The sequence below is a fragment of the Triplophysa dalaica genome, chromosome 1 (genome assembly GCF_015846415.1).
Source record: "Triplophysa dalaica isolate WHDGS20190420 chromosome 1, ASM1584641v1, whole genome shotgun sequence".
Classification (NCBI taxonomy): domain Eukaryota; kingdom Metazoa; phylum Chordata; class Actinopteri; order Cypriniformes; family Nemacheilidae; genus Triplophysa; species Triplophysa dalaica.
The window spans coordinates 4,336,857-4,348,965 of NC_079542.1; the positions used below are offsets into that span (position 1 = coordinate 4,336,857).

The following is a 12,109-nucleotide window of genomic DNA, read 5'->3' on the forward strand; positions in this document are numbered from 1 at the left end:
AAAAATATTTGCTGAAGAATTTTCAAGGCTTTTAATATGTAGCCAAAAGTAAATCATTTCAGGATTGACTGAGAACCAACTCACACAGCGAACAGATTCAAATGCCTCTCTTGAGGAGTTGAGTGATGGTGTCAACAGTCTTTGTTTTTTTGCCCAACTGGTCTATTTTTGTTCTACAATTTTTTTGTTGACAATACCTCCACACCCTGCCTGTCTTAGATGCTTTAAAAAAAAGAAATTGCTATCAGATATCAGATGTATGCTGAGTTCACACTACGCTATTAGAATGTAAAACTACACAGTTACCCTGTAGCAACCATAGCAACCAGGATTAAAGCTTTTTATATCATGCATTCCAACGTATTTCTACTGATGTTGTTCTTTTCGTTATTTTAAAGCTTTATGTACAAAACTGGATTGTGTGACATTGTTATTATCAGCATTTTAAAGTTTACACTGTTGCGTATGATTCTTCTATTAGTCACATGATTTTCTCCTTATACGATTCCGCAGGTCAGAGTTCTCCAAACTTGACCTTGAAGGAGTGAAATGTTACATATTTTCAGGAGCTTAAGTTTCAGATCTACTGCAATTGCATGCGTATCAATGGATGTCAATGGAACAAAAAGTCTAGTTTGGTCATGCGAAAGAAAAAATCACACAAGATTTCTTTAATATCATTTTTCATAGAAATGTAAACAAGTTTCTTGCATCTCAGATATTTCTCCTGAGAAAACGAGTAAAAAAACTCACAAATGTCTCCATTAGAGTTCCACAAAAGATCTCAACAATGAGCTCAGATTGATCATATCAAAAGTTTATATTATTGAAGATCTCAATATGAACTCCAACATTTTGCGTCAATTATCATTTTACACCTTGATTCTCTTCGTATATTTGGACAGTTGTCTCCTTTGTGTCTGTTTGTATTTCTCTTGAGCAATTTTTGGAGAAACATCTGAGACTAAGTTGATCCTTGTATTAAACAATACTGAGAACTCAGTCAAATCTCCTGAGCTATAAAAGAGGAACCTCTGTAATGTATATGAATGCATGCTTCATGTAATAGACTGTAATTGGACATATGGAATGTATGTACAGAAAGTAAAAGAAGCTTTTGGAAGTTGCAATGGATCTCGAGCCAAGAATCTGCTCAAGAGCAGTCCGTAACATCAACGATGTGTGTGCGTTATATTGTGTTGAAATGCGGTCGTTCACCAAAATAACATACACCCGACCCTACAGCTCGACAGAGGCGATCTCCCACATCATACACATTATCTGCCCCACAGAGCTTTTGTTATGAAATGCATTTATATTGAGAATTTATTGGTGGTTTTTAATGCCGTTCTTTGATGTCAGATAATGTTCAAAGGCTCACTAATAATTTCCTGATTCCGTAATTAAGCGTGCTGTCAGAACATGTTAAGAAACGCTATACATTTCTTTTTTATCTAATGTACGCTGTCCAGAATCAGGCACTGCTTGGTTGCTTCAAAAATGTGGCTTTGAAACTGAATTGGCAGCCTCTTTTTTTCTTTTATTTAATCGCTTGTTATCAGTTTGGCAGGCTGTGACCGGCTCAAGCTTTGTTAAATAGACATTTGTTTCCTCTTTTAATAACGGCCAGCCACTTATACAATGGCAGCTCTTCAAAGTAGTTTTATCTTATGTATATGTTCATTCAGTAATATGACATTACATTCCTTAAAGCAACAGTTCACCCAAAAATCTTCATTTACTCACTCTCAAATTGTTCCAAATCTGTATTTTTTTTGGTTTGTATGAACAGAGAAAGATATTTGTAAGAATGCTTGTAACCAAACAGTTCTTGGCCAGCATTGACTGCCACAGTGGGAAGAATTGCGTTGTAAAATCTTTGTTCTATTGGACACAAAAAAACATATTTTTAAGAATAAAGTAAAGCAAACAGTTCCGGGTAGTGGTGCAACGGATCACAAAACACATGGTTCGTATCAATTAACGGATTTTGGGTAAGGATAACTATTATAACTTGCTTCTGCAATAAAAAAAATGCTCAAAAATAGGGGCGCTTAAATAAATAAATAATTGGCTCAAAATGAAGGTGTGAAAGTACCCTAGAGATATTAACCGATTCATTCAGAAGATTATTTAACATCATTATGTATATTCTAGTCTATGTCATACAGTATGCATGCACACAAAAATGACAATATGTGTAACAATTAAATATGAAGTGGTGCACATAAATAATGCATATGAATTACATCATTTGCGCTTTGACCGAACAGAATTTTGCTCCTAAAGCAGCAGTTTAAGTTAAGATATACGCAAGAAATAATATTGTACTCGTCCAGATAATGGAGAGCGAGAGCACGTGTGTGCTATAACTATCTAATGAATAAACGCACAGATAGTCGCATGCGTTCCAAACCGCAGAGCACAATCGATACCGATGATCCGAGGTCCGTTACACCACCAGTTCTGGGGCACTTTTGACTCCCATGAAATTTAACAAGTTGATTTATTTTATCCAACTTCCAGATTGAAAGGGGGAATCGGAAACAATACGCAGAATCAGAATTGGAATCGATAAAAGTAAAATGATACCCAACTCTATGTGCAAATGGCCCCTGTAAAGGATACTGTTTAAAATTTAAATTATTTTAAGTAATGACCACATTTTTTTATTTTTCTCTTTTAAGACAGTTTTTCTAGATACCATACTGAGACTTTTTGACTTTTTTCCAGGTCAGCTGTAACAGCGATGCTGTCTTCATCCGGGAATTCACACTTACTCGCCACGATGATCTCCTGGACGACACGTCTCATGAAGCACCGGTGGTCCACAAGCCAGAAGTAAGTGCTTTCTGAGTATATTAGTTCTACTTGCAAAAGTCAAGTATGATTTACTATGGTATCAGCGATATTTATATTCCTCTGTGCTTACGTGCTTGTCTTCCCAGCATAGGCCCTGAGTGTATATTTTTGTACTAATATGAGGCAATGCATCACAACCAAATGCATCTCTTACCTCATGGTGTTTTGTTCAGTATATACATGGCAGGCTTGTGAGAATGCATCGACAACAGGCATCATGTCAGTTGGATTGTAGCCCGTGTACCAGTATGGCATGGAAACAGCATGACGCAGTAGTGAGGTGGATGACATCTCTGTGACCCGGCTCTTCTGCGCTCGGCCCAGCCGCTTCCCAATGCCATCACTCACTTCAATGTCTTATCTAATAAGGGCACGGTCACACTCGGCCGTGATTGATGGGAATATTTCTTTCGAAGCTTAGTGTTTGGCTCATCACCACCCGATGGCGTCACAATGCTGGCACACACCGGCACAGGAACAGGCTTGTGATAACCATCAGTTTGCTTTTGTTAGTTTGATGCAGATTTGTTGTCTCTGTGGTACACCGTAATGAAAAATGACGAGAAAATGTTTTCATCATTAAGTCATAACGGCATCTTTGTTTCCATCCGTTTTGCCTCTTGCAGTCATTTTGAGTGAATTCATACTCAACTTTTTTTGGGAATTGAATTCAAAGTGATCGGAGATGGGGTTGTAGCTTGGCCAGCGCTTTCATTTCATGTGCAATATTACAAGGAAACGTTTAGCAGAAATGTTTTGTTATGAGTAACTTAACATTTTGTTGTTCCAAACCTGTAAGACTTTCTTCCAGAGAACACAAAAGGTGATTACTGGGGTTGAAAGGTCAAAAATAAGAAAAAGTACCAGAGACGTGTCATATAACACAACACAATGACTTATGTTCTGTATTTCAAGTCTTTTGAACAAATGGGACACTTCTTCTTCCAAAGGTACGATGGAGAGCAAATGTCAAGTTTTTTGCAAATTACAAATCGTTGCTGTTCTTTTGAAACTAAAGGCTGTCCAAAAAGGCTGTTTTTCAGAAAGAAAGAAAACTTTTTAAATGATTAGATACATTGTTGTTGACACAAGTTGACACGTACTTATTGATACTTTCATTGGTTAGATTTTATTTGCAAAACCCAGTGATAAACATAAAGGGTGACAAGTAATGATTTTGGGCAAAAAATAAAAATCACAATAGGGCTGCATAAAGATTAATCGCGACTGATCGTTTGCATAATATATGAGGGTGTACTGTATATGATAATTATATTTGTATAAATACACACACAGGCATGTGTAATTTTAAGAAAAAAATACATTTATATTATATTAAATATTTATATATAATATAAATACAAGGTTTCAGAAAGACATTAGCGAAATTCAGTTTTGTGCAGTTCTTCACACCATCTTTGTGATACTCTCATGCTCCTTTTTTGTTATGTTGGAGCTGGATAACCCCAGTCATCATTCTTTTTCGACAAAACTTGAAAAAAACATGTTTTGAGTTATTTTTCTAAACGATGGAAGGATGAAGAAAGACAACCCCGGGCTTGTTGAAAACAGAACTGTCTTGGGGTCGTAGCTCCTGGACCCGAGGGCCCAGCGGCTCGAGCAAGGGCTCGTTTGAAAGGTCTCGGCCAGCAAGTCGATCGGGTCGTGCCCGGAAGATGAGGCGGTGGACTGTCACCTTCCACAGACCGTATCTCCGGCCAGCGCCGTTGTTGGAAAGCTACACTCGAGATCTTTCGAACTACACCGACACCTCTGCAACCCCAGGGGCCGGAGCTGGACTCTCCGGAAAGTCTAAACTTTGACGGGGGTCCCAGCAGCTCTTGCGATGGACTCTGCTCGGCGAGACTTTTCCAACGACACATCGCTCGAATCTCTAAGACCTTCATGGAAGAAGTTGGTTTGCACAGTCTGTCAACCTTAGTGGCATTCGGGCCTGGAAGTCCCACGCTCCGCCGGGCTGGCCGATCCGAGGAAGGAGCACCTTTTATGGATCGAAGACAGTTTGTTCACCTCCGCAACGGAATGTCGAAGACAGACGAGCCGCCGTTCGTTTTCAAAAATTCACCTCTTACACTTTTAAGAAAAGGTTGTATAACTTTTTTTTGGGTTAGATTTTTTTAGGCCATAAAGAGCTATTTAAGTCCAAAGAACCTTTCTGTTTCACAATGTTCTTTATAGTAGATAAAAATTCTGTAGTTTGCAGAAAGTAAGAACATTTTTAGGGAACCAGAAATGGTTCTTCTATGCTATGGCATTCTGTTTTCAAGCGTTTGTTTCTCACACAAGAAAGTCATGAGAACAACATGGGGGTGATTGAACAATGACAGAATTTTCTATGAAAGGCTTTTAAATTTAAACTTCAGTTTTAAAGGGTAGGCATTTTTTACAGTTCACTTTGTCTGTCACCCTGGTCCTTCAATGGAGCGTTGTTACCCCAGCGTTGCCTCTTTGAGGATGATTTTGAGGAATCTGTTTTTCATACTTGAGTTAATACCCCACAGCTGTTTACATGCTACGCACTTGTGCTGTGTGTCTTTCAGGCCTCAACACTTCAGTAATGATTCCTTTAGATTCTCACTGCTAAATCAAACAGAAATTCAAGTTCATCTGAATCCCATAAGTGGCTTCAGACATACTTTTACTGTATGATTCATATATTCACAAAGAGCTCTCTTTAATCTCTTTTCTCTAAATGCTGTAAGCTGCCTCTATCAATGACCTGCTTTTCGTTAGATGTCTGAAATTACAGCTCATTCTTGCATTATCTAAGATGACCGACTTTGACGTCGCCCTCAGAGGAACGCTAAACTGCATGTAGCTTATGACATTAAAAACCCTATACTGTACTCACATGCCACAATGTTGACGTCGGTTAAAGCCGCAGTTGTGAGAAATGCATCACTGAAAGGGAATTATTGGTAGTATGCGACCACGTTTATTTATCTTCCCTAATTACGTTTTTTTTGCGTTCACTGTTTCGCTATTGCACCGTTGACGGCATGCATCTTCAGTTAGGTCATTTGGGAACTTTAACAATCGAATTGATGTAGAAAGTTGAATGATGTAGTGTTTAAGTTGAAAAATGAATGGAGGTCATGTGTGGACCATAAGGGCCCCAGCAGGCTCTCATATGTTTGCAGGACATAAAAGGGAGAACGTAAAGCAACAGGTCCCCTAAAGTGGACATTTTCGAGGGCTTTTTGAATGAAATCCAATGCCACCTACTAAGATTCAATGATTACCAGCTGTGCCCTCATTGTACTTCATAGTACAGTTTGTGCAAATTCCAGTTGTATTGCATCATGGCATTTACATGGTCAAGCAGTCGAAGAGCAATTTCGCCTGAGAAAACATGGACAACGGGTCACTGAAGTTCCTCTTGACAGTTTTAGAAAAGCTAGGAAACAATTAATAATCTCACCATGTGGTTCAAACATGCCGGGGCTGGAAATGCTAAACATATTGTATCAATTATCATAAATTACAGAGAGTGAGATCAATTTCAAAGGACTGAGTGTTTGTGATATACAGTAATATTTATGTTGCTAAGCAAATGGCATAAAGGGTCTCAGTATGGACACGTTCGTTGTAAGGATTGGGTGTGTGCTCGCTGGCTTTTGAAAACGGCGGTGATGATGCTACACTCTAAAAACCGTGGTGTTAAAAACAACACAATGTGTTATAGGACAAGACGATTTGTGTTACATTAAACTCAACTTGTGGTGTGCCTTTTATTTAACACACCATCAACCAAAAGTGACTTAATGTGTCAAATATCATAACACAAATAGGTATTATAATATGACACATCCTTGTTGAGAGGGTACAACACTTTTTAGATTTTTTATCATATAAATTATCTATTTAAAAAAATAGAAAAGCCCAAACGTAGGTCAAAAATCAGAACCCGAGGTCGCTTTAACTGAAAGTTTTCATCATTGACAGATTTCTTACTAGTGACGAAAAATTTGATAGATTACAATGAGGGTAATTTGTAATATCCCGTTTTGTCAAATTGGTAGCATCCGAAAATTTCCTTTCACCAGAACGTGATCGTGAATCATCAGACTTGAATCACTTGAACAGGATATTCATTGCAGCACTATTGGATATCGTCCAACCAATCGTATTTTTTGTTTTATTTTCAAATTTTATTTTTTATTTATTATATTTGATATTTTTACTCACCAGAATAATGTTGGTTTAACTTATCGAAATTTAATTTGTAAATTACAACAATTCGTCCCTATAACACAGCTAATTTGTTTATACCTACAAATTTAAGCCAGCGATAAATATTTTCCAGCGTGCGATCACATGTTTCCCATGTGTCAGTCTCCGTAAAGCTTGCCTTTTTTATGAAGATATTGACTGTATCACTGCTGTTCTTTGTAGATTTTGGCCGAAAATATATAGTACATATATATATATATATATATATATATATATATATATATATATTTATGTATTAATTTAGTGTAGTTACATCAAAGTTATTCCATTCTTTATTTTGATACTGTATTTCATGACATTCATAAAAAAAATTATAACATTTTTATTTTCTTAGTGTAGCCATTTCAGTTCAAGATTCAAGATTAGTTTGGCAGCAAAGCCAAAAATAATTCAATGTTATTTTCCAGCAGTTTGATTAATGATTAACTTGTATTTATTTGTGTTTGCGGTGCCTAAGCAACTGGTGTGACCATGGCTCAACACCCTAGAATGACATTTAGGAAGCAATCCTGGCAGAAAATGTTTGTCTTGGCTTCTTCAGTTGATTTTGTATATTTAGCAACCATTCAGTTAAAGTAAAAAGAGCTGTGGGATCAATGGACACATTTCTGCCAAAAGCATATCTGTATTTGTGTTATATAAAGATGAACCTATAATAATGATGTTAAGTGGTTCTGCGTCAATGCAATGAAATTTAGTGGGGTTCAAAGTTGTTCAATTACCAACGTTTTTCCAAACATCTTCTTTTGTGTTCTGAATAAGAAATAAAGTCATACAGGTTTGAAATGACATGAGGTTGAGTAAACGATGACAGAATTTTATTTTGGGTGAACTGTCCCTTTAAGGTCAGTATTTGGATAAAGAAAGAAGATTAGTGTAAACTGTAAATCACTGGTCAGTGGAAATGGGTGGCACCTTATAACTGGCACAAAGAGGACATCCTCCCGCTGCAGTGACAGCAGGTTTATGATGGGAGAAGTTGCTCCCAAGAGATGTCCAAATCTGCTCCTTCAGTTTGTCCGGAGACTTGACAAACTTTTTTTAATCTGCCTAAAACTTTCAAGAACTGCCTAAAACTGTGAGGAAGATTGGTAAACAAAGAACATCAGCCTCCATTGACTTGCATTGTATGGACACAAGACCACTGAGACATGTCTCGACTAATCTTCTTTTGTGTTGAATGAAATGGGAGTAAATAAATGATGACTGGGTAAACTATCTCTTTTATCAGTCGTATGGCAGTGCTTTTATCAGTCGTATAATGGTTAGCTGGTCTAACAGAATACAGTTGGCATTTCTAAGATGTTTTCATCAGAAGAGCTTTAGTTGTTGTTTTTGTGTACAGGAAGCACAGATGACTGTGGTATGCTACATCATTATCCTGATTGTCTTTCTCCTCGATGTAATGAGCAGACTCTTGGCTAGATCCAGCTTTTCCTTGCTTATTTGGCACTCAAAGCATCATTTGGGCTCCCAGATGAATCTTACAGATGGAGCTCGGCGTTGACAACAGAAGTGCAGAGAGCATTCTTTCAGAAGTTATTCTGTGTCGTAGAAATGGCTCGGTACTGCCCTGCATGATTCAGAGGTCATCACTAAAGAGACAGCAGCTGTTTGTTACCCATTCTCAATACACCGGCTGTGTTATGGGTGACGCGACAACACTGAAATGTTTGCACAATTAAATGTCTTATTGAGTCCTGAAATAAAGGGAGTTGGATGTTGGGTAAAGTTCAGTGTCATGGGCTAGATCTGAAGTTACTCACCTCCATTTTAGGGTGCTTTCACGTTAGAAATTTTGTTGGTAAACCGAGTAAGCCTACTTTTGGTTGCAGTATACTATATTTTTACTATAGTAAACTTAGAAGAATTCTATAGTACTCAGCAGAATTAACATTTTATAATGCATAATAAAACAGTTATTCCACATAATATTATATTATATTATAAAATTATATTTAGTCTATGTGGTCAGCCGTTATAAATCGGGGTATTTTAAAACAGCTTATAACTCCGCTCAGCCAATCAGAATCAAGGACCAGAACTGACCGTTTCATAATAGTAAATTTTACTTTCGATGTAGTCTACTTTTAATTACAAGGGTATACAATCCTTATATATTTTATTTGAAGATAGAAGTTGGATATTAATATGACAAACAAAATGGCCGTAGAAATTGCAGTTATTTCAGGTGCACGCTTCAGTTATTTTGCTCTGTATCAACTCTGTCTTTTATCCGCTCGTCACGTCTCGGTTTAATGAGAACATAAATTGTGTCTGGTTAGACTGTGTGTGGTTCTAGTCTCATACTGAAGGCAGCTGAGTAAGAGTGCTGGGGATCAGGAAATGTGCTGGCCTTTGTTTCTGGAATGAGCGTGGTGTTCTACCATGTTTGTTTCATTTGTGGTGTGTGTTTGGGACAGAGCCCTGGTTTCAGACAGCAGCTGTATAGCCTTCATGTGGTCGTACGCCATCCTTCTGTGGCTGCTGGCTGTGGGTTTGCTGGAGAAGACCCTCGCAAGGGTCGTCCACCACAAACCAGTAAATAAATGTGGATGTGTGCACGTCTGCCATGCGCTGAGGACAGAGACAAGTTGTTTATTACGTTACTCTTTAGAGCTGCATTCCCACACTATTGAACAGCCTTTAAAGACTGTATTCAATGGCTTTCCTGTGTGTATTGAAACAAGATGTTGAGGCTTAAAGTTTTATTTTATAGATCCAATAGCTATTAGTTTATGTCACAGAAATGGACCGTGATTTGCTACCTGCTTTTTTCACCGGTTCAAAAAATAAGTGTACTTTAAAATCATTTTATTAAGTATACTTAAAGCTATGTATATTTTTAAATACTGCATTGTTATGAATCAACGTGAAAGTGTTCTATTTTAGTACTAATAAGGACTAAATCGGTCCACTTTTTAGTTCATTAAAGTATACTTGTAATAACACTTTAAGTGTAACAATAGTAAACATTGAGTACGCAGCTAGTTGACTGTTTTTTGTTCACACTACTGCAAAACCACAATTGAACTTACATTGTATAGTTTACTAGTTCGTTAGTTGTAGAACATTTTTACTTTATGAATGTACATATTGAAGCATACTCTCAGTAAACTACTTTGGTGCTTTTTATACTTCAAGTATGCTTGTAAGTGTCCTTTAAGTGTACTTGACATCATAGATACATTATTTTTGCACTTTAGGAATTTGACTGTGTTGGTAAATCGATGTTAATTCTTGTATTGTACTTTATTTAAACCAGTATGCAAAAAGTTTTTAATAAGCTACTCAATCAAAATAGTAATCACAACTTCATATAGTTAGATCATTTTTAAGATATATGTAAAAGTACAAATAGGCCAAATGCAATTTATTTTTCAGTAGATTTCTGGACGTAGGCCTACATAAAGGTAGATTGAAGTTTATTTTTTATTTCTAGTTTAAATTTAGCTTTATTTATGCTTAAAAGAACGCTTTTATTAAGGGTAGGTGGTACTGGATGTTTCGAGTTCAAGTTTCATTATGTGAACTACTTATAATATTTCTCCTAAATTTCTAATAAAAGTATTGTTTCTATTTGCATTTATTTGCAGAAAATGGAAACTGGAGAAACATATGAAAATAACAGAAAAGATGATCTTTATTTTTTCAGACCTCCGATACTGCCTAGAAAACAAGTTCATATTCACTTGTAAGCAATAAAACAGTAATATTTTATATGTATTATGACCACAGTTTTCACTTTATGTCACTCCTGAGGTTGTATTTTGTTGAAATTCAACAGACATTAGACTGGAATGACCACAATACATAGAGAAATGCTGATTACTTAAAATTTGGAATGGTCTCTTCATTTTCTCCTCGGCTGAATCTGATTGCAAGCATGATCTTAACACTGCTAAACAATGGGTACACTTAAAAGCCAATGTTTTTAGAGTTTAAAGCCTTAAGATTAAGTTACTGTGGTGTTTTTCATAAAAAAAGAAAGCGGTATTGGATACCGTTCCCTGTTCCTTAGCTTCTGTTTCCCACCGAACGCTCAGAGGCAGCAGTGTTCACTTACACGTATTTCCTCACAATATTCACTTCCAGAGATAGCCACAAGAGCCTGTGTGCTTAAACACAAAGTCTCATTTCTGTTCGAAGAGTTGGATGTACAGACATTTTGGAGATGCTGAATGTGCCTGGAGTCGTGTTGCACCCTTTTGGAAAGGTAGCTCATTCTTTCGGGCCCTTTCGTGGAAAGCTTCTCGCTGGAACTGAAGTGTGTCTACACAGAGAATAAACAGAGACAAATGCGGTCCATACAGAGGGTGTATAATCGGCCCACACATATTCACATGGCAGAACAGTGGGAATTCAGCTAGGAATGGATCACCCAGCGTCACTGACGGAGATCTCGCTCTGTAAATGATCTTGTCTCTCGACCGCGAGATAAAAAAAATACATTAACATATGTTTTTGAGCCAGAAAGGTTTGGCTCGGGATATGCATGCAATTTAACGAACTCTGAACTTTAATTAGCACCAAAAGGGCCCTATTTTCACGATCTAAGCGCACGGCGCAGGTTCTCACAGGGTGTGTCATGATTCTGCCTCATCATGTCATGTCTCTCTTGATCTTGTGGCAGAGTCATGGCAAAGCCTTGCAGTGCATGTACCCACATGAAAAACTACTATAAATTGTAGTGTACTGGAGTTTATTGCAGTAAGTACTTGACTTTGTATACAACTGTATACTGTTCTGTTCTGTATATACTCTATACAAGTTAGTATTCTGTAATGTTGCCTATAGTGAATACTGTAGTACAGTATACTTCAGTATGTAGACCACATCGCTACATGTGATCCAGAAGCACTTCTGCTGTCATTCTATTCAATTAAATTTACATTTTTAAATCCAACATGTGTAATTAAGTCTCTAGGATATTTTGGTTACATTTTGTTCAAACGTTTTTATTGCATTAGCTGTTTCAATAGCGTCGGTTGAT

The 12,109-nt window shown here is 37.1% G+C and overlaps 1 protein-coding gene across 1 annotated transcript in view; it reads left to right on the forward strand.

Annotated features, from left to right (window-relative positions):
- LOC130418925 (ADAMTS-like protein 1) overlaps window positions 1-12,109 on the forward strand; it is a 121,458-nt gene that overhangs the window by 39,136 nt on the left and 70,213 nt on the right. The window contains exon 2 of the mRNA XM_056745142.1: window positions 2,734-2,841. Within this exon, the coding sequence (XP_056601120.1) occupies window positions 2,734-2,841 (108 nt within the window). The remainder of the gene's footprint in view (window positions 1-2,733; window positions 2,842-12,109) is intronic.